A 23,172-nucleotide genomic window follows, 5' to 3' on the forward strand; every position below is an offset into this window, starting at 1 on the left:
TATTGCAAAGAGCGAAAGAACAAACATTCAACAGCGTGGAAGGGGACCCGAGCGGGTTGCCGCTGCTGGCTCGAGCAGCCTGCTTTTATTCTCTTATCTAGCCCCACCCACATCCTGCTGATTGGTAGAGCCGAGTGGTCTGTTTTGACAGGGCGCTGATTGGTGTGTTCACACACCTTGAGCTAGATACGGAGTGCCGATTGATGTGTTTACAATCCGTGAGCTAGACATAAAGGTTCCCCACATCTCCACCAGAGCAGCTAGATACAGAGTGTCGATTGGTGCACTCAAGCTAGACACAGGGTGCTGATTGGCGTGTTTACAAACCATGAGCTAGACATAAAGGTTCCCCACATCTCCACCAGACTCAGGAGCCCAGCTGGCTTCACCCAGTGGATCCTGCACCGGGGCTGCAGGCGGAGCTGCCTGCCAATCCCTTACCGTGCGCTCGCACTCCTCAGTCCTCGGGTGGTCGATGGGACTGGGGCCGTGGAGCAGGGGGCGGCGCTCGTCGGGGAGGCTCGGGCGGCACAGGAGCCCATGGAGGGGTGGGAGGCTCAGGCATGGTGGGCCGCAGGTCCCGAGCCCTGCCCCGCAGGAAGGCAGCCAAGGCCCGGCGAGAAATCCAGCGCAGCGCCAGTGGGCTGGCACTGCTGGGGGACCCAATACACCCTCCGCAGCCACGGGCCCGGGTGCTAAGTCCCCTATTGCCCGGGGCCGGCAGGGCCGGCCGGGTGCTCCGAGTGCAAGGCCCGCCGAGCCCACGCCCACCCGGAACTCCAGCCGGCCCGCAAGCGCCGCACGCAGCGCCGGCTCCCGCTTGCGCCTCTCCCTCCACACCTCCCCCCAAGGTGAGGGAGCCGGCTCCCGCCTTGGCCAGCCCAGAAAGGGGCCCCACAGTGCAGTGGTGGGCTGAAGGGCTCCCCAAGTGCTGCCAAAGTGGGAGCCCAGGCAGAGGAGGCACCGAGAGCGAGTGAGGGCTGTAAGGACTGCCAGCACGCTGTCACCTCTCACACTTATATATGAAGCAGGCAATTTACAGACTAGAATCCTGATCATTCAGGGGTTAGATTGTGCTAACCACTGTATTAATAAACAAACAAACAAAAAAACCTGGTCACTATGAGAATCTCTGTCTTGTGCCTTCGGTCACAACTTCACCAGGTTTAAAGAGAAAACCCCTTTCACTACACCGCCATTCCCAAGGCGAGCTCACTCTGGCATCAAAGTTCCCTGGGGTGAGTTTTCTTTTAGGATAGTCCAAGGGGAGAGGTAAGGAGTCGGAAGTCCAGTTCAGGGACTAGGATTCCAGGATGAGAGTGAATGGGAAGGGGCTGGGCCAGCCTGGGGGTTCTCTCCCTGGTTTCCACAGACAGATCCTTGACCAGGACTCAGGCAGTCAGTGTGACAAAGAGGCTGGCGTAGGAAAAGAGGGATCAGGACAAAGTCCCAGGTCCCAGGCGTGGCTCTCTGGGTCTCAGGCCCCGAGGGCGATGACTGCACTGGGGAAGCACAGGGTTGGGGATTGCCCACTCCCCTGAGTTTCGGTTCGCCCAACCTTCCTCCTGGATACTTGTGACGTAATCCCACTTCTCACTCCCATTGGGTGCCGGGTTTTTAGAGAAGCCAATCAGCGTCGCCGCGATCCCGGCACTACAGTCCCGGCGCACCCACCCGGACTCAGATTCTCCCCAGACGCCGAGGATGGGGGTCATAGCTCCCCGAACCCTCCTCCTGCTGCTCTCGGGGGCCCTGGCTCTGACCGAGACCTGGGCCGGTGAGTGCGGGGTCGGGAGGGAAAGGGCCTCTGCGGCGAGAAGCGAGGGGCCCGCCCGGCGGGGGCGCAGGACCCGGGCAGCCGCGCCGGGAGGAGGGTCGGGCGGGGCTCAGCCTCTCCTCGCCTGCAGGCTCCCACTCCTTGAGGTATTTCGGCACCGCCGTGTCCCAGCCCGGCCGCGGGGAGCCCGGGTTCATCACCATGGGCTACGTGGACGACACAGAGTTCGTGCGGTTCGACAGCGACTCCGTGAGTCCGAGGATGGAGCCGCGGGCGCCGTGGGTGGAGCAGGAGGGGCTGGAGTATTGGGACCGGGAGACACGGAACGCCAAGGGCCACGCACAGATTTACCGAGTGAACCGGCGGACCCTGCTCCGCTACTACAACCAGAGCGAGGCCGGTGAGTGACCCTGGCCCGGGGCGCAGGTCACGATCCCTCCCCATCCCTCACGGACGGCCCAGGTCCCCCAGAGTCTCCGGGTCTAAGATCCACCCCGAGGTTGCGGGACCTGCCCAGACCCTCGACCAGGGAAGAAACTCGGGCGCCTTTACCCGGTTTAATTTTCAGTTTAGGCCAAAATCCCCGCGGGTTGGTCGGGGCAGGAGCGGGGTTTGGTGTTCGGGGCTGACGGCGGGGGTGGGGCCATGGTTCTCACAACATCCAGAGGATGCATGGCTGCGATGTGGGGCCTGACAGGCGCCTCCTCCGCAGGTATGAACAGTTCGCCTACGATGGCAAGGATTACATCGCCCTGAACGAGGACCTGCGCTCCTGGACCGCCGCGAACACAGGGGCTCAGATCTCCCAGCGCAAGTGGGAAGCGGACAAATACTCAGAGCAGATCAGGGCCTACCTGAGGGCAAGTGCATGGAGTGGCTCCGCAGACACCTGGAGAACGGGAAGGAGACGCTGCAGCGCGTGGGTACCAGGGTCCACGGGGCCCCTCCCTCATCTCCTGTAGATCTCCCGGGCTGGCCTTCCACCAGGAGAGTAGGAAAATGGGACCAGTGCTAGAATATCGCCCTCCCTCTGGTCCTGAATGGGAAGAATCCTGGGTTTCCAGATCCTGTACCAGAAAGTGACTCTGAGAGCCCACCCTGCTCTTTGGGACAATTAAGGGATGAAGTCCCTGAGGAAATGGAGGGGAAGGCAGTCCCTGGAATACTGATCCGTGGTCCCCTTTGACCCCTGCAGCAGCCTTGGGCACCAGGAATTTTCCTCTCAGGCCTTGTTCTCTCTCACACACTCAGTGTGTCTGTAGCTCCGATTCCAGCTCTTCTGAGTCCCTCGGCCTCCACTCAGGTCAGGACCAAAAGTCCCTGCTCTCCTGTCAGAGACTAGAACTTTCCAAGGAATAGGAGATTATCCCAGATTCCTGTGTCCAGGCTGGTGTCTGGGTTCTGTGCTCCCTTCCCCACCCCAGGTGTCCTGTCCATTCTCAGGATGGTCACATGTATGCTGCTGGAGTGTCCCTTGAGGAATGCAAAGTGCCTGAATTTTCTGACTCTTCGCCTCAGATCCCCCAAGGGCACACGTGACCCAGCACCCCGTCTCTGACCATGAGGCCACCCTGAGGTGCTGGTCCCTAGGCTTCTACCCTGCGGAGATCATACTGACCTGGCAGCAGGATGGGGAGGACCAGACCCAGGACACGGAGTTTGTGGAGACCAGGCCTGCAGGGGACAGAAACTTCGAGAAGTGGGTGGCTGTAGTGGTGCCTTCTGGAGAGGAGCAGAGATACAAGTGCCATGTGCAGCATGAGGGACTGCCAGAGCCCCTTACTCTGAGATGGGGTAAGGAGGGGTGTAAGTTATCTCTTCTCAGGGAAAGCAGGAGACCTTCAGCAGGGTCAGGGGGTCAGAACCCCTCACATTCCTCTCCTTTCCCAGAGCCGTCTTCCCAACCCACCATCCCCATCGTGGGCATCATTGCTGGCCTGGTTCTCCTTGGAGCTGTGGTCACTGGAGTTGTGGTCGCTGCTGTAATGTGGAGGAAGAAAAGCTCAGGTAGGGAAGGGGTGAGGGGTGGGGTCTGAGTTTTCTTGTTTCACTGTCGGTTTCAAGCCACAGGTAGAATTGTGACTTGCTTCATCACTGGGAAGCACCATCCACACACAGGCCAACCCAGCCTGGAGCCCTGTGTGCCAACACTTGCTCTTTTGTGAAGCACATGTGAAAACGAAGGACAAATTTATCACCTTGATGATTGTGGTGACGGGGACCTCCCAGCAGTCACAGGTCACAGGGGAAGATCCCTACTGAGGACGGACCTCAGGAGGACAGTTGGTCCAGTCCCCACACCTGCTTTCCTCAGGTTTCCTGATCCTGCTGTGGGTCTGCAGTCACAGTTCTGGAAATTTTCCTGGGGTCCAGGATTTGCTGTTTTCTTAAGGACCTCATGCCCTGTGTCCTCCCTGACCTCTCACAGGTTGTTTTCTTTCTCACAGATGGAACAAGAGGGAGCTATGCTCAGGCTGCCTGTTAGTAGGGGGGATTAGAGCAGCCCTCTATCTACACTGGGACAGTGTAGACAAGATTCCTCCTCTAGCCACATCTCCTGTGGGCTCTGACCAGTTCCTATTTTTGTTCTACCCCAGGCAGCAACTGTGCCCAGGACTCTGATGAGTCTCATGAGGCTTGTAAAGGTGAGACACTGGGGGGCCTGAAGTGGGTGGGGGTGAGGCAGAGGGGACATGACTCTGTTGAGGAGTTCTCTGGATTTGGACATCTCAAGCATGTGGTAGGCTCTTCAGAGTGTCATGAGGGACAGTGACTGCCCTGGATTTGTTTATGATTATTTTCTTCTGTAGCTTGAGACAACTGCCTTGAGTGGGACTGAGAGATACAAAATTTCTTCAAGTCCTTCCTCTGACATACACCATTGTAATTTCAAGAGCTCCTGACTTCTATATCTGCACCTGACATGTGAATATATCTATGTGTCTGTGTTCCAGTTAGCATAATGTGAGGAAATGGGTGACTGGTCCACCACTGCCACCAGGACCACCATCCCACACTGACCTGTGCTCTCTTCCCCAGTCACGTTTCTTATTTCAGCAGAGGTGAGGCTGGGACATTTCTATTCATGTCTTCACTTTAAGTTTCACTGAGCTGCAATGTCTCTGTTCAAAATAAGAGCCTGGATATGAATTTTTCAAATTCTTGCTATGAGGTTGGGTTGATGGTTTAATGAAAGGAGTGCAAGACTCTTAAAACTTGAGAGAGGAAGTAAAACCTGAGAGCCTTCCAGAATCCATTTTTGCTGTGCTGGGTCTGTTGTAGATGGAGACAGGAGAGAGAGGCTGTGAGGAGCTGAGTGTGGACAGCCTATGCTCAGTTGGTGCTCAGTACATCATGGAATTTGACGTGGTCATTCGTTGGGTTGATCATCTTGACTGCTCCATTGTTTGTGTCCCTTCAGTAGAACCTTGTTTCACCAGGACCTGTGATCACAGGGACACAGACATTGCCTGGGCCTTGTCCTGTCTCTAGGACCGTGGACAGCGAGGGCTTCATAGGCTAGGTCAGGCTATGGTCTGGCCCTAATATTTTGTATCATTATTTTTGGTTTCTTTGTTTCTGTAGAGGACTATGCCTGTTCCTGTTCTGGTGTCTGGGTTCTGATCTCTTTCTCCTCTGGGTGTCCCTCATCTCTGACAGCAGCAGGAGTCATTTTTCCTGTCATTGTCCCCACAAGGTGGAAGGCAGTCCCTGCACACAGAAGTCTGTGGTATTAAGAGATGAATTTTCAAGCCCATGCAGCTTTTACCCTAGTTCCAGGGCTCTTTCTTGGATTGTATTTTCTATCTTTTCCCCAACCTTTTTAAAGGAACTAGATTGTGAAATTAGCAGAGAGGAGGGATGCCATAAGTTCTCATCTTAGGTAACTTTCTAGTGGAACTCCTCTTCTGCTCAGCTCTCCTACCCACTCTCCCTTCCCTGAGTTGTAGTAATCCTAGCACTGGCTCTAATGCAAACTCATGGATTTATAAAGCAGAGTCTAACTTATTTGTTTGGAAATTGGGATTCATAGTCAAAGATTGTTCTTTCCTAAGAGGGAAATATAATTGCATGCTGCAGTGTGCAGAGGGGTTGGTGTGGGAGGAGGGATGTGGGGATGGAGGGAGGACACACAAGCAGCACTGCTGAGAAAAGCACAGGCAGCCTCAATGTCAATGTGAGGGGACCTTGGGCTATAATTGCTGCGAAACCGCATTTGGCCAGAGACTGTTAATAAAGATACTGCCTTTAGAATAGGAGGTGCTCTACAGTGATCATTCATTCAGCCGACATTTGTTGTCTGCCAGACATGTGACAGAATGTTTTTGCATCTGGGGAAAGTCATTGAAGTAAAATCAGAAAAATCTCTAGCCTGTGGAGCATGTGTTCCAGTGGGAAGAGGCAGACGGTACATACACTCTAATATACAAAGAGTAAATGAGGAAAGTGTTAGAAGGTGGTAAGTGCTGTGGAACAGGTGATCAGAGTGTGAGTTGTGGCACAGAGAAGATAGCTATTGTGCTGGGGTGGTCAGCATGGGCCTTGTTGGGAAGGTGACCTTTGATGAAATATTTGAAGGACATAAAGGAATTTGTCATGAGGGTATCTGGAAGAAGTTTTTTCTAGGGAGTAGGAACCTTCAGTGTCAATGTACCAGGGCAGGATCATGTCTGTGTGTTCTGGGAAGAACACGGGATCGGGTATGGCTAGAGCAGAGAGTCACTGAGATAAGGTCAGGGGTTTGGTCAGATCATGTGGGCCTAGGGCTCGAGTATGTGGGAAGGATTTTGATTTTGAATGAGACAGTTTTAAGCAGAATAAAGACATGCCACAACTTCTCTTTTAAAAGGATCACTCTAGCTGCTGTGCTGAGAACAGAATCCAAAGGCCGGAGATGAGCAAGGCAGGTGGGAAAACTGTAGGAAATGAGTGCAGTATTTCAGGCTGGAGATGTCGGTTACTTCAGCTGCGGTGTGAGCAGTGGAAATAGTGGGAAGTGATTGGATTCCTACTATTTCCAATCACTTTATACAGCATTTTCTAATGGACTAAATCTGGGGTATGAGAAAGAAGAGTAAAGGATACCAAAAATGTCAGACTGTGACTAAAAAGAGTTGCCATCAGCCGAGAATGAGAAGACTATCAGGAGCATATGAGAGGAGGGGATGTCACAGGCAGTCACTATGGGAGATATGGGATCCGAGATGCCGCTGAGAAATACCAGTAGGTAGTCGGGTTGGCAGTTGGACAGATGAATCTGGAGACATTTAGGAGAAATAGACTTGGGAGGTGATGTCATATAAAAGTTATTTAAAGCCTTGAGTCTGGATGACGTCTCCAAGGGATTGATTGGCTATAGAAGAGAACAGGAACAAGGACTGAACACTAGGCCTCCGTTGCTAAAGGATCTGATCAGACAACACACCTAGATCAGACTGCACAGTCCTGACCCCACGTCTAGAAGGTACATAGACCAGGGAGTTCCAGACTTTCCTGTGGACAGGAATCACCTGGACATCACCTTAAGTCTAAGCTGATCTGGAATCGAGAATGAGATTTCCTACTTATAAAATGTTGCTGTTGGTGCTGATGCTGCTGGTCTTCAGATCCCACTTTTGGTAGCAAGAACACAGACCAGGATTCCTACGCTGTGCATCAGCCTTGCCTGTGAGGCCTGTTAATAAGCAATTCCTGGACTCCGTGCGCAACATTCTGACACAGGGGCATCTGTGGAGAGGCCTGAGCATTCTATAACAAGCCCACAGCAAACCTGGTGCTCAGCCACATTTGATATCACTGAGATCAGTAGTTGGAGAATGCCCAGGATGGGGAGGGGTCTCAGACCCACATTTAAGTGTTGCTTTATTCTGTTTTTTTTTTTTTTTTGAAGGATGATGTGTTTCTTTAATTGTAAGACAGGATGCTGAGAGATAAATGTCATTTTCTCTGTCATGGGGTGTAGCCAAATGGAAGATTTAGAAGTGACTCACAGTTCAGCATAATGAAAAAATATCTGAATCCTGCTTTCTGAAACCACTCCCCAGAATGATTTCACACTCACTCCTTGGAGCAAACAATGACTTGCAAATTTTTCTAATTTAAACATGAAAGGAGTGTACATATTGGTATTAGTATTCATTTTATTTTGGAGAAGGGCACTGTATTAGTCCATAGTCCGTTTTCACACTGCCGATAAAGACATACCCAACATTGGGAAGAAAAAGAGGTTTAATTGGACTTACAGTTCCATTTGGCTGGGGAGGCCTCAGAATCATGGTGGGAGGTGAAAGAAGTTTACATGGTGGTGGCAAGAGAAAATGAGGAAGAAGCAAAAGCCGAAACCCCTGATAAACACATTGGATCTCAGGAGACTTATTCACTATCATGAGAATAGCATGGGAAAGACCAGCCCCCATGATTCAATTACCTCCCCCTGGGTCCCTCCCACCACACGTGGGAATTCTGGGAGATACAATCCAAGTTGAGATTTGGGTGGGGACACAGCCAAACCACATCAGGCACAGAACTAGGTTTGAAGCTACACAGCCAGGAACATAATACACAGCCACCCTAATTCAGATCTCTCACAGGAACTACTGCCCCTGCTCCTGGGCACAGATGCTACTGCACATACCTCTGATACCCTGATGGCAGACACTGGGCCCTGTGGCGAGGACTGCTATCACCGCTCCTCCTGAGAACTGCTTCACTACTGCTCCTCAGCCATCTTTAACCAAAATGCAGTATTTACTGTCCCAGCCTCTCTGTGTCATCTCGTCCTGATTAGAAGCCCACATGTGGTTATCTAAATTGTGCAGCCAAAGCCTCTTGCAGTGTTTAACTGCAATAATGTTGGGGAAGGTGAATTTTTATCTTTTGTAGAAGGAGGTAGTCCCTGCCTTCTAATAAGACTCTTCAGCATAGGAAGAGAATTCAGGTGCTGGAGGTAGGGGGTGAGGGATGGAAAAAGACTGACAAATTTCAATTCCTAGAATCGTGATCTGAGACTAGAACTTTATCTAGTACATTGCAAGCACCTGGGTTTGGTTGAGTTTATAATAAATGACATAGTTCAACTTATTCCCTTGATAGTTTGTTTTGGGGTCCAGCTTTTGTCTACCCCAGTTTACACACACAAATACGTGGAAAAGCATTGTGTGATGGTAAAATGATTACTTGAAAGGCTTTTTCCCTATCTTTGTCTCTTGCTAGGATTAAAAACCCATATCTGTAAGACATCCGTGTCTTACACTGGATCCATGTATACACTGACGTTTTATATAAATTTTTAATATTTTATTCTATCTGTACATGCTCCTAGGGATAGTATCTATACATTCAACAGTTTTAATGCGACTGCTCACAGAAGCCTAAAAAACCATCCTAATTTAGATGCCGTGCTACTCAAACTATTGTATGAACAGCTGATAACCATACTGTTTTTAGCAGACCCAGTGACATGGTATAAATGCTTATCTTTTGCTTGACTGTTACTAGTCTGAGATGAGATAAAGTAGAAGTTTACTTGCATAGTTCACTCACAATTTCTAGATGTATATTATTGTGGGCTGCTAACAAACAGCCCACAGACCAGTACTAGCCCACAGACTGCACTTTGAGAGTAGCATTGGTCTAGATGTACTTGTATTCCAGCATCTACCTCGGTGTCAGATTAATGGCAGGAATTAATCAGTAGCAAATGGGGATTCCATTTCCAGTAATAGGGTGAACTAGGTTTTAAGGCTGCCTCTTCTACCAAAAACAACTAAAAAACAGATGAAATATGAAAATCACCCAAAAGTATAGAAATATAAAAAAGGGAATAATCTTTTTGGTCAAAATATAAATGTGGGCAGGATTTAGAAAAAGGGAAGTTGCTTTTATCTTGAGGGCATTTGCCAAATCTGGAAAATAGCTTTGGTTTTCTCAGCTTCATATGCTATAGTGCAAAGGAGATGATTCTCAGAACTTGTTTGTATAGGGAGTATAAGAGGAGACACTTTTGTGTACCCCATGAAATATGGGAAACAAAAGATGTGTTTCCTCAGAGTAAGAAAAGAAAATCTGTTTCATCCCCCAGCACAAGAGTATTCTAAAGAAATTTGCCTTTGAGTCAGCAAAACCTGTTTTTGAGAATTTACAACCACCAGCCAGCACTCCTGCAGATTTGTTGCCCAAACTAGCTTTACCGTTTTGGGCCAAAATAACCTCAAAGCATAATTTTGATTAATAATTGTCCTGGATTAGCGGTGATCCAAAAATTGGAAGAAGGAAACAAAAATCTCTATAGGAATGCATATTTAACCCATATGTCAAAGAATTTGCCCAAATAATTCTACAAGGAAAAAGCTGCTCAGAGCATGAACTGTATAAAGCACAAGTGGAGAAAAGTCAGTCTGATTGAGAACCAGTGGAAACAATAGATAAGAGCCTCATAAAGCTTCAATATTTGAATTATGAAACAAAATACTGTAACTAGTATTACATTTTAAATAATTATGAGCTGGGCACGGTGGCTCACACCTGTTATCCCAGCACTTGGGAAGCTAAGGCGGGCGGATCACCTGAGGTTGGGAGTTTGAGACCAGCCTGACCAACATAGAAAAACCCCGTGTCTACTAAAAATAGAAAATTAGCTGGGCATGGTGGCACACGCCTGTAATCCCTGCTACATGGGAGGCTGAGGCAGGTGAATCACTTGAAACTGGGAAGAGGGGGTTGTGGCGAGCCGAGATTGCGCCACTGCACTCCAGCCTGGGCAACAAGATCAAAACTCTGTATCAAAATAATAATAATAATTATTATTATTATTATTATTATGACAAGCTTGAAAATGCCTACAGAATGTATTAACCTAAAAACGACCTGTTTTTCAAAAGAACTAAATTTAGTTTTTAGGAAGTAAAATTAACTTTGATTTTAAAATTTTTAACTTAGTTGAATTAAAAATTAAAAAGTCATGGTCTATTGACTTTTGCTTTGGATTATGATGGAATAACAAGGGCCAGATTTACTCTCATGCCTTAAGCACAACAAACTCAAAATAATATATGAAAAAATAGCTATGTACTCAGATACTAGACAGCAGGTATCCCAGAGACTGTGATCTCTGGGAGAAGGGGAATGGAAGAGGTAAGGTCTACAGTTGTCCAGCTTCCTTCCTGGACAGAGTTTCCAAGGCAGAGTGCAGAGAGGCAGAGCCCTAACCAGGAGGTTCACTGAGGTGAGGGGACAGAGTTGTGAACTTGGAGACTCCAGGACATCCAGAATATGCAAAGATGAAGGCACAAAGAAAAGACAGCTGATGATAAAAACCACTGGAAGTCTGCAGGAGGTACCCCTCAAATTTTCAGCTAATCAGCATATTATACAAGGGAACTACCCAAAGACAGGGAAAGAATTATCCAAAAGGACTTCAGAGAATAGTACCCAGTGATATACAGGGCTGGAAATAATGCCCGCTCCCACTAGCCAGACTGGAAAACCTCATGATTTGCTGAGCATTGGATAGAGTATTCTGAAGGGTCTTATGTCAGCAGTGGTAAATAATTAGCCCTGGACTAAACACTTTTTGTTTTTTGGCTAACAGATATTAAAAGACTTAAAATGATCAAACAGCTCCTGAATAACTTAATTTGTCCCAGTAAAAATAAAAAGCTCAGCCAGGCACAGTGGCTCATGCCTGCAATCCTAGCACTTTGGGAGGCCAAGGTGGGCAGATCACCTGAGGTTGGGAGTTCGAGACCAGCCTGACCAACATGGAGAAATCCCGTCTGTACTAAAAATACAAAATTAGCTGGGCATGGTGGCGCATGCCTATAATCCCAGCTACTCGGGAGGCTGAGACAGGAGAATTGCTTGAACCCAGGAGGCGGAAGTTGCAGTGAGCCAAGTTCTCACCATTGCACTCCAGGCAACAAGAGTCAAACTCTGTCTCAAAATAATAATAAAATAAAAAGCTCATGAATACTTACAGAATGCAAAAATATCTGGCACCTAACCTGGTAAAGTCATAATGTCTGGCATTAAATAAAAACAATCACCAGGCATATAATAAAAACAAGAAAATACAACTCAGAAGGCAGAGAAAACAATCAGTCTAAAGTTACCTAGAACTGACATAGATGTCAGAATTAGTAGGCAATAACATAAAACAGTTATTGTAAATGTATTCCATATGTTCAAAAAGTTACACAGAGACATGAAAGATATATAAAACATCAAAATCAAACTTCCAAAGATGAAAATGTCAGACATAAAATACACTGGATGTGAGGTGAGATTAATGGTAAACTTTTATGTTGTAGATTAAACAGTGACTTTGAAGATGTAGAAATAGAAACTTTCTGGGCCAGGTGCGGTGGCTCAAGCCTGTAATCCTAGCACTTTGGGAGGCTTAGGTATAGAAGGAATGTATCTTACCAGGATAAAGGCCGACTATGACAAACTCACAACTAACATCATACTCAGTGGCGAAAGTTGCATACTTTTCCTGTAAGATCAGGAACAAGGCAATGATGCCCACTCTGGCCACATCTATTCAACATTGTACTGATAATTCTAGGCAGAGTAATTAGGGAAGAAAAAGAAAAGGGATCTAAATTGGAAAAAAAGAAGTCAAATTGCCTCTGTAGATCACAAGATCTTATATATGGAAACCCCAAACACGCCACCAAAATACTACTGCACTGAAAAAAAAAAAAAATCAGTGAAGTTGCAGCATACAAAATCAGCATACAAAAATTAGTGGTACTTTTATATACTTACCAAAAACTGTCTGAAAAAGAAATCAAGAAAATAATCTCAGTTATAACAGTATCAAAAAGAATAAATTACTTAGGAATAAATTTGATCAAGGAGCTGAAAAATCTGCACACTGAAAACCATAACATAATTGGAAAAAAAGAACCATAATTGGAAAAAAAAGAAGTCAAATTGCCTCTGTTTGCAGATCACAAGATCTTATACGTAGAAACCACAAACACTCCACCAAAATACTGTTGGAACTGAAAAAAAATCAGTGAAGTTGCAGGATACAAAATCGGCATACAAAGATTAGTAGTACTTTTATATGCTTATAAAAAACTATCTGAAAAAGAAATCAAGAAAACAACCTCAGTTATAACAGTATCAAAAAGAATAAATTACTTAGGAATAAATTTGATCAAGGAGCTGAAAGATCTGCACACTGAAAGCCGTAACAGTGAAGAAAAAAATTGAAGCCACAAATAATTGGAAAGATATCCTTGTTCTTGGATCAGAAGAATCAATATTGCCAAAATGTCCATACTACCCAAAGCAATCAACAGATTTAATGTAACCCCTATCAAAATTCCAATGGGATTTTTAACTGAATTAGACAATCTCAAAAGTCGTATGGAACCACAAAAGAACTGCAATAGCTAAAGCAATCTTCAACAAGAACAAGGCTGGAGGCATCACACTTCCTGATTTAACATTATATTACAAAGCTATATTAATGAAAAGAGTATGGTACTGGCATAAAAACAGCACGTAGAATAATGGAATAGAACAGAAAGCTCAGAAATAAATCCATGCATATACAATTAACTAATCTTTGAAAAGGTGTCAAGAATATATAATAGGGAAAGGACACTCTCCTACATATATATACTGATGGAAAAACTGGATATCCACATGGAAAAAAATAAAACTGCATCCCCATCTTACACCATACGCAAAGTCAACTCCAAATAGATTAAAGATGTAAATGTAAGACCTGAAACCGCAAAACTTGAAGAAGAAAGCAGGTGAAAAGCTCCAAGACATTGGCCTTGGCAATGATTTTTTGGGGGGTATTACCTCAAAAACATATGCCAAAAAAGCAAAACTAAACAAGTGAGACTACATTAAAGTTTTTGCACAGCAACACAACAATAAGCAAAATGAAAAGGCAAACCACAGAATGAGAGAAAATATTTGCAAACCTTATATTCACTAATGGGTTAATATGTAAAGTCTATAGAATCCATAGAACTTAAAAGCAAAAAACAGATAACCCAGTTCAAAAATGGGCAAAAGACCTGAATAGACGTTTTTTCAAAAAAGACATACAAATGGCCAAGAAGTATATGAAAAGGTGCTCAACATCATGAATTATCAGAGAACTGCAAATCAAAACTGCATTGACATATCACCTCACATCAGTAAAAATAGCCATTAACAAAAAGACAAGAGATAATCAGTGTTGGTAAACTGGAGAAAGGGAACCCCTTATACATGGTTGGTAGGAATGTGAATTGGTAAAGGCATAATGGAATACAATATAGATGTTCTTCAAAAAATTAAAAACATAACTACCATATGATCCAGTAATCCTACTTCTGGGCATATATGAAGAAATGAAGTCAGTAATTTCTGTACCCCCATATTAATTGCAGCACTATTCACAATGGCCAAGATATAGAAACAAAGTGTTTATTGATTAATGGATGAATAAAGACATTGTGATACACACACACACACACACACACACACACGAATATTATTCAGACATGAAAAGGAAGGAAATACTGCCATTTGTAACAACATGTATAAACCTGAAGGACATTATGCTAAGTGAAATAAGCCAAACACAGGAAGAAAAATACTGTATGATCTCATTTATATGTGTAATCTATAAAGCGGAATTCAGAGAAACAGAGGTAGAAACAGTCAATTGAATTAACTTAACTTTGACCTGAGGCTGCCTGTGTACCTAAGTTAGTAGGTAAACAAATCAAAACCTAAGTTAGGAGTATAACTGTTAGCTGGGGTTCACCCAATCACAAGCAGCCAACTCATCACACCATGCCCAAATAAGGCAAATGCCTAGCTGTAGCCAATCAGGTGATTTTTCTTCTTCTGTGTCTGGCATATAAAAGCTTGCTGCGCACACTGCTGGGTGGAGCTTTCTGACCCTCTGCTGGTTCTGACTGCTGCCAAATTTGTAAATTATTTTTTGCTCAAATAAACTCTTCTAAATTTGGTTTGTCTAAAGTTGTTGGATTTTTTTTTTTACTGGTTACTAGGAGTCATGGGTAGGGGAAATGGGGAGATGTTGGTAGAAGTTTACCAACTTGCAGTTATAAGGTGAATAAGTTCTGGAAACCTAATGTACAGTGTGAAAGGAAAAATAATCTCAGGTCCCCAAAATCACTAAGCCAAAGTGATTTGGGCTTACAACAGGATGGCAACTATTGGTATACTTGAAATTTACTAAGAGAATAGATCTTAAGTATTCTCACTACACACAAAACTATTAACTATGTGTCATAGATATGTTAATTAGCTTGATTGTGGTAATCATTTCACAATATATATGCATTTTAAAAATCATGTTGTACAACTTGAATATATATAATTCTTGTTTGTCAATTATGCTTCAATAAAGCTAGGGAAAAATAAAATACTTAGAAATAAATGTAATAAAAGAAGTATGAAATTTATACTACAAAAAAACCGACAATATTTTTACAGAAATCAAAGAACTAAATAAATAAAAAGATGTTCTATTTTTATGGATCAGAAGACAATATTATTAAGATGGCAGTATATCAAAATTGGTCTACAAATTCAATGCAGTTCTATCAAAATCCCAGCTAACTGCTTTGCAGAAACTGACAAGATGATATTAAAATTTATATGGAAATTCAGTGAACTACAGAAGTTACAAAACTTTTGACAAGGAACAGAGTTTGAGGAACTACACTTGCTCATGGCAAAAGTTACTACAAAGCTGCAATAATCAATACAGAGTGATACTGACATAAGGATAGACATACAGATCAATAGAATAGAGAGGCTAGAAATAAAAGTTTATAATTATGGTCAATTAAATTTCAAAAATACTGCCAAGGCAATTCAGTGGGGGAAAGAAAAATCTTTTCGAGAAATTATACACAACTCAATAGCAATAAAACAAATAACCTAATTCAAAAATGGACAAAGGACCTGAATAGACATCTTTCCAAAGAAGACATACAGATGACCAACATGTATATGAGATGGTGCTGAATGTAACTAATCAGAAAAATGCAAATCAAAATTGCAATGAAGTGTTACCTCACACCTGTCAGAATAGTTATGATCAAAAAGATAAGAGGTAATAAGTGTTAATGAGGGTGTAGAGGAAAGGGAATCCTTATACATGGTTGGTGGGCATGTAAATTGGTACCAGCATTATGGAAAACGGTATGGTCTTTCCTCAAAAAATTAAAATGATCTTTCCTTAAAAATATTAAAAACAGAACTACCGGTATATGATCCAGCAGTTTTACTTCCGGGCATGTATCCAAGGAAAATGAAATCAGTATCTCAAAGAAATATTTGCACCCCTATGTTTATCACAGCATTATTTCCTGGAAATAACCTGAATGTCTGTCAATTGATGAATGGATTAAAAATATGTTTTATTATGTTTTATGCTGCTATAACACAATATCACAGACTGGGTAATTTATAACGAATAGAAATGTATTTTCTCTCAGTTCAGGAGGCTATGAATCCAAGATCAAGGCATTGGCTACTGGTGAGAGCCATCTTGCTGCATCATCACATGGCTGAAGGTAGAAGGGCAAGTAAAGGACAGAGAACACACTCCTGAAAGCCCTTTTATAAAGGCATTAAAACCACCCCCAAGGGTGGAACCCTCATGGTCCAATCACCTCTCAAAAGTCTCACCTCCTAATAATGTTACAATAGCAATTAAATTTCAATATGCAGCTGGGTGCAGTGGCTCACTCCTGTAATTCCAGCACTTTGGGAGGCTGAGGTGGGAGGACTGCTTGAGTCCAGGAGTTCAAGACCAGCCTGGGCAACATAGTGAGACCCCATCTCTACAAATATATATATACTTCAACCCATGTTGAAATATAAATGGGTTGAAACAACATAGGTTTTGGAGGGGACAAAAATTCAAACCATAGCAATGTGGTGTGTATGTATACACACACACACAAAATGGAATAATAGCCACAGAAAAAGGAAGTACTGACATTTGCAACAACATGGATGAACCTGGAGGATATTATATTAAGTGAAATAAGCCAGACACAGAAAAATATTCTATAATCTCATATTTGCAATCTAAAACAAGTGAAACTCATAGAAGCAGAGGTAGAATGGTGGTTACCAGGGGCTTGACTGGGAGAAATGGGGAGATGTTGGTCAAAGGGTGCAAATTATCAGTTACATGATGAACAAGTTCTAGAAATCTAATATTCAATATGGGCAGTAATGGATTTGTTAATTTGATTGCAATAATAATCATACAATGTATATGTGTATTAAATCATCATGACATATGCCATGAACAACTTTGTCAATTAAATGTTTTTTAAATATGAAATGGCCAATGGTTAAAAAAAAATTGTGCTGATGTAACTGTATATCCACCTGCAAAAGAATGATGTTTGACCCTACCTCATATCATATACATAAATGACTTAACATGGACCAAAGGCCTAAATGTTAGTGCTAAAACTATAAAACTCACAAACAAAAATGTATGCAAAAACCTTCAGGACCTCGGATTAAGCAATGTTTTTTTAAATATGACACCGAAACACAAGTAACAGTAAACCAAACAGATAAATTGGATCTCAACAAAGTTTAAAACTCTGTGTTCCAAAGAATACAATCAAAAAAGCAAAAATACCACCCTCAGGCTAGAAGAAAGTATATATAAATCTTATATGTGAGAAAGAATTAGTATATAGAACACATAAACTCTTACAAGTCAAAAATTAAAAGACAAATAATACAAGTAAAAAATGAACAAAGGGCTGAATAGATACTTCTCCACAGGAGATATAAAGATGGCTAATAAGAATATGAAAAGATCCTTGGCACTATTAATCATCAGGGAAATGCAAATTTAAATCACAATGATATACCCCTGCACAGTCACTGGAATAGCTAGAATAAATAAGACAGATATCAGTAAGTGGTGGTGAGGATGTGGAGAAATTGGAATTCTTGGACACTGCTGGTAAGAATGTAAAATGGTGCAGCCTCTTAGAGAACAGTCTGGCAGTTCCTCAAAGTTTGAATATAGAGTTAGTATTTGACCCAGCAATTCCATTCCTAGGTATATACCCAAGAGAAATGAAAACATGTCCATGCAAAAATTTGTACATAATGGTCAAGCAGCATTATTCTCAATGGCTGAAAAGTGGAAACAATACAAATGCCCATGAACAAATAAATGAATAAGATGTGGTCAATCTATCGAATGGAATATTTGGCCATAAAAAGAAATGCAGTACTAATTAATGCTGCAATGTGGGTGAACCTTGAAAACATTATGCTATGTGAAAGATGCCAGTCACAAAAGACCATCCATTATATTATTTCATTTATATGAAATGTCTATAAGAAATAAATTTGTAGAGAGAAAGTAGATTAGTGGTTGCCTAGGACTGAGGAAATGGAGGGAAAAATTGAGAATAAATGTACATGGGTGATGAAAATGTCCTAAAAATAGTTTTGGCGTGATGAACATGTTCTACAATTGATTGTGGTGATGATTGCACTATGAATATGCTAAAAACCATTGAGTTTAAATGGTTGAATAATATGATATATGAATTTTATCTTAATGAAACTGTTCTAATGAAAAGTGATGGCTCACATGAAATAAAATCGATGTGCCAGAGCTGCCATGGCAGATTGTGGAGAAAGAGACCAAAAGGCTCAGAGCAGTGAGCATGCTGGCATAGATAGATACACTCTATAAAACTGGATCATGCACTGGGTGACTGTTTATTTGGAAGGGCCCAAAGGAAACTCTATTTATCAGGCAACAAGTCATGGGCAAATGAACGGGGTATTAACCTAATTTTGTCCTTTGTGGGCTGGAGCTGACTCTATGAGATGATATTGGAGAACTTGGTGCCCTAGCGACAATGGGACAGTAGGGTCCCAGAAAGCTAGAGGCCAGCTGGCAGCAAGGCAGAATCAAAATGGACAAAATTCCCAAAATAGTGAGTAATGTTAGAATGGAAGCCAGGAAATCCTGACTGCAAGGGATTTAGGGAAATTATTAAGACTATGGTGTTTCTAGTTGGGCAGCCTGTAAGACTGTTGTTTAATATTAGAATCAATAGATGAAAAATAGATGAGCTGAAGTCTGAGATTAATTTTTCCAATAGAAGTTTAAAATCCCTTGCCCAGTTTCCAGACCTGAGCCAGTTCTTAGATCCAGAATCCATTCACTGAAGGAGAGTCACGTCCCCTGATAAAGTATCTGCAACACCATAAGTGTGTACAGTAGACACTCTCTACACCCTTCCCTAAAGGGATCAATGGCCATTTACTCAGGTATCAAGACACTGATAAAGGGGAATGGCCAGATATTTTTAGGTCTATTGGTTATAGGGTCCAATTTGACACTGATACCTGGGGAACCAAAGCACCTTCATGGACTTCCATTAGAGGAGAGGCACACGGGGAACTGAAAATAATTTCCTGTCTGAGGTGCACCCCTATCTCAGTGGATTCTCTGTGTCCACACATCCACTTGGTGGTTATTTTTCTGGTTTCCAAATATGTAATTGATGGATTTATTTTGTGCATTAGTTATTTCACTCACACATTAGTCATTTCACGGGTGGAGTAAAGGATTTGTAGTAAGAAAGGCCCAGTGGATGCCCCTAAGAGAGCTTCTAATATCGACCAAGATAGAAATTTTAAAACAATGTAGTATTTGAGGGGCAATGAAATAAACTGTCACTCAGACATAAAAGATGCAGGGGTTGTGGTTTCATCATCAACTATTGAATTCATCACTCCAGTTCTAACAAAAATTGGATGGATGATAACAGATGACAGTGGATTAATGAAAACGTAACCTATAATTAGCCCCAACTTCAGCAGCTGTGCTGAATGTGATATGTTTAAAAAGCAGATTTATTGTTTTTGTATATTATATAACGCCATTGATCTGCCTAAATGCATTCTTTTAAATACCTATAAAAAGGAGGGCCAGAAGCGAGTTATATTCACAGAGGACAAATAATAATACATTTAAAAATATATTTTATTTTTGATTTTCAATTTTTGTGGGTACATAATAGCTGCATATATTTATGGGGTACATGAGATGTTTTGATACAGGTATGCAATGTGAAATAAGCACATCATGGAGAATGGGGTATCCATTCCCTCAAGCATTTATCCTTTGAGTTACAAATAATTCAATTACACTATTTTAAATGTGCAATTATTATTGACTATAGTCCCCTGTTGTGCTATCAAATAGTAGGTCTTATTCTTCTAAAATTTTTTTTACCCATTAAACATCCCCACCTTCCCTTCAGCCCCCCACTACCATTCCTAGCCTCTGGTAACCATTCTTCTACTCTTCATGTCCATTAGTTCAATTGTTTTGAATTTAGGTCCCACAAATAAGTGAGAACATGCCATGTTTGCCTTTCTGTGCCTGGCTTATTTAATTTAACATAATGATCTCCACTTCCATCCATGCTGTTGCAAATGACTGGATCTCATTCCTTTTTATGGCTGAATAGTACTTCATTGTGTATGCATACCAAATTTTCCTTATCCATTCGTCTGCTGTTGGACATTTAGGTTGCTTCCAAATCTTAGCTATTGTAAACAGTGCTGTAACAAACATAGGAGTGCAGGTATCTCTTCCATATACTGATTTTCTTTTCTTTTTTGAGACAGAGTCATGCTTTGTCACCCAGGCTGGAGTGCAGTGGCATGATCTTGGCTCACTGCAACCTCTGCCTCCTAGGTTCAAGTGATCCCACCTCAGCCTCCACAGTAGCTAGGACTATAGGTGTGCACCACTACACCTGCCTAATTTTTTTTTGTATTTTGTAGAAATCAGGTTTTGCCATGTTGCTCGGGCTGGTCTTGAACTTGTGGGCTCAAGTGATCTGCCCTCCTCGGCCTCCCATAGTGCTGGGATTACAGGTGTGAGCCACCATGCAAAACCCTGGTTTTCTCTTTTGTGGGGTATATACCCAGCAGTAGGATTGTTGTGTCATATCACAACTCAATTTTTAGTTTTTTGAGGAACCTCTAAACTGTTATCCATAGTGGTTGTACTAATTCACATTCCCATCAACAGTGTACGAGGGTTCCCTTTTTTCCACATCCTCACCAGCATTTGTTATTACCTGTCTTTTGGATATAAGCCATTTTAACTGGGGTGAGATTATATCTCATTGTCGTTTTGATTTGCATTTCTCTGATGATCAATAATCATCAGCACCTTTTCATATGCCTGTTTGCCATTTTTACGTCCTTTTTTTTTTTTTTTTTTTTTTTTTTGAGACAGGGTCTCTCACTCTGTCGCCCAGGCTGGAATGCATTGGTGCAATTATGATTCACTGCAGCCTCAACCTCCCCAGGCTCAAGTGATCCTCCCATCTCAGCTTCTTAAGTAGCTGGGACTACAGGTGTGCACCACCACTCCCAGCTGTTTTTTATTTTTCTATTTTGCAGAAATGGGGTTTGACCATATTGCTCAGTCTGGTCTCAAATTTCTGGGCTCAGTTCCACCTGCCTTGGCCTCCCAAAGTGCTAGGATTACAGGCATAAGCCACTGTACCTGGCTTTGTATGTTTTCTTCCTTTTTCTTTTTTTCTTTTTTTTTGAGATGGAGTCTCACTTTGTTGCCCAGGCTGGAGTGCAGTGGTGTGATCTCGGCTCACTGCAACCTCTGCCTCCCAGGTTCAAGTGATTCTCCTGCCTCAGCCTCCTGAGTAGCTGAGATTACAGGTGTGCACCACCTGCCTGTCTTATTTTTGTATTTTTAGTAGAGACGGAGTTTCACAATGTTGGTCAGGCTGGTCTCGAACTCCTGACCTCAAGTGATCTACCCGTCTGGGCCTCCCAAAGTGCTGGGATTACAGGCATGAGCCACCAGGCATGGCCTGTATGTCTTCTTTTGAGAAATGTCTATTCAAATCTTTTGCCCATTTTTTACTTAGACTTTTAGAATTTTTTTTTTTTTTTTTTTTTACTATAGAGTTGTTTGAGCTTCTTATATACTCTGGTTATTATTTCTTTGTCAGATGGGTAGTTTGCAAATATTTTCTCCCATTCTGTGGGTTGTCTCTTTATTAATTGTATCCTTTGCTTTGTAGAAGCTTTTAAACCTGATGTGATACTATTTGTCCAGTTTTATTTTGGTTGCCTGTGCTTGTGGGGTATTGCTCAAGAAATTTTTGGCCAGACTACTGTCCTGGAGGTTTTCCCCAATGTTTTCTTATAGTAGTTTCATAGTTTGAGGTCTTAGATTTAAGTCTTTATTACATTTTGATTTTTTATTTTATTTTTTATTTTTTGAGACGGAGTCTTGCTCTGTCGCCAGGCTGGAGTGCAGTGGCAGGATCTCAGCTCATTGCAACCTCCACCTCCTGGGTTCAAGCGATTCTCCTGCCTCAGCCTCCTGAGTAGCTAGGACTGCAGGCATGTGCCATCACGCCCAGCTAATTTTTGTATTTTTAGTGGGGGGGTGGTGGGTTTCACTATGTTAGTCAGGATGGTCTCGATCTCTTGACCTCGTGATCTGCCTGCCTCAGCCTCCCAAAGTGCTGAGATTACGGGTGTAAGCCACCATGCCCAGCCTTGATTTGACTTTTGTCTACAGTGAGAGGTAGGGGTCTAGTTTCATTCTTCTGCATATGGATATCCAGTTTTCCCAGCACCATTTCATTCAAGAGACTGTCTTTTCTTTTCTCCAGTATAAGTACTTGGCAACTTTGTCAAAAATGAGTTCCCTGTGTGTGGATTTGTTTCTAGGTTCTCTATTCTGTTCCATTGGACTGTCTGTTTTTATGTCAGTACCATGCTGTTTTGGTGATAATAGCTCTGTAGTATAATTTGAAGTCAGGTAATGTGATTCCTCCAGTTTTGATCTTTTTGCTTAAGATAATTTTGGCTATTCTGGGCATTCTGTGTTTTCATATAAATTTTGAGATTTTTTTTTCTATTTCTCTGAAGACAATTATTGGTATTTTGATAGGGATTGCATTGAATCTGTAGATTGCTTTGGGTAGTGTGGACATTTTAACAATATTGATTCTTCCAGTCCATAAAGATGGAATTTTTTCCATTTTTTGTGTGTCCTCTTCAATTTCTTTCATCAATGTTTTATAATTCTCCTCATAGATATCTTGCACATTTTTGGTTAATTCCTAGGTATTTAATTTTATGTGTGGCTTCTGTAAATGAAATTACCTTTCTAAATTTAAAATTGTTCACTGTTGGCATATAGAAATGCTACTGGTTTTTATATGTTGATTTTGTGTCCTGCAACTTTACTGAATTTATTGATTCTAATAGTTTTCCTGTGGAGCCTTTAGGTTTTTTCCAAATATAAGTTCATATCATCTGCAAACTAGGCTAATTTAACTTCT

The 23,172-nt window shown here is 42.7% G+C and overlaps 2 protein-coding genes across 2 annotated transcripts in view; both read left to right on the plus strand.

Annotated features, from left to right (window-relative positions):
* Positions 1 to 23,172, plus strand: part of LOC100588639 (HLA class I histocompatibility antigen, A-11 alpha chain-like) — a 462,712-nt gene that overhangs the window by 234,369 nt on the left and 205,171 nt on the right.
* On the plus strand, positions 1,674 to 4,672 carry LOC100591000 (HLA class I histocompatibility antigen, alpha chain G-like). The gene is given in 7 exon segments (XM_030803294.1): positions 1,674 to 1,777; positions 1,908 to 2,175; positions 2,424 to 2,629; positions 2,632 to 2,700; positions 3,296 to 3,571; positions 3,668 to 3,784; positions 4,375 to 4,672. Coding segments are annotated over 7 exon segments (1,185 nt in total). The 5' UTR covers positions 1,674 to 1,704; the 3' UTR covers positions 4,551 to 4,672.

Source organism: Nomascus leucogenys, chromosome 22a (assembly GCF_006542625.1).
Source record: "Nomascus leucogenys isolate Asia chromosome 22a, Asia_NLE_v1, whole genome shotgun sequence".
In the NCBI taxonomy this organism is placed as follows: Eukaryota; Metazoa; Chordata; class Mammalia; order Primates; family Hylobatidae; genus Nomascus; species Nomascus leucogenys.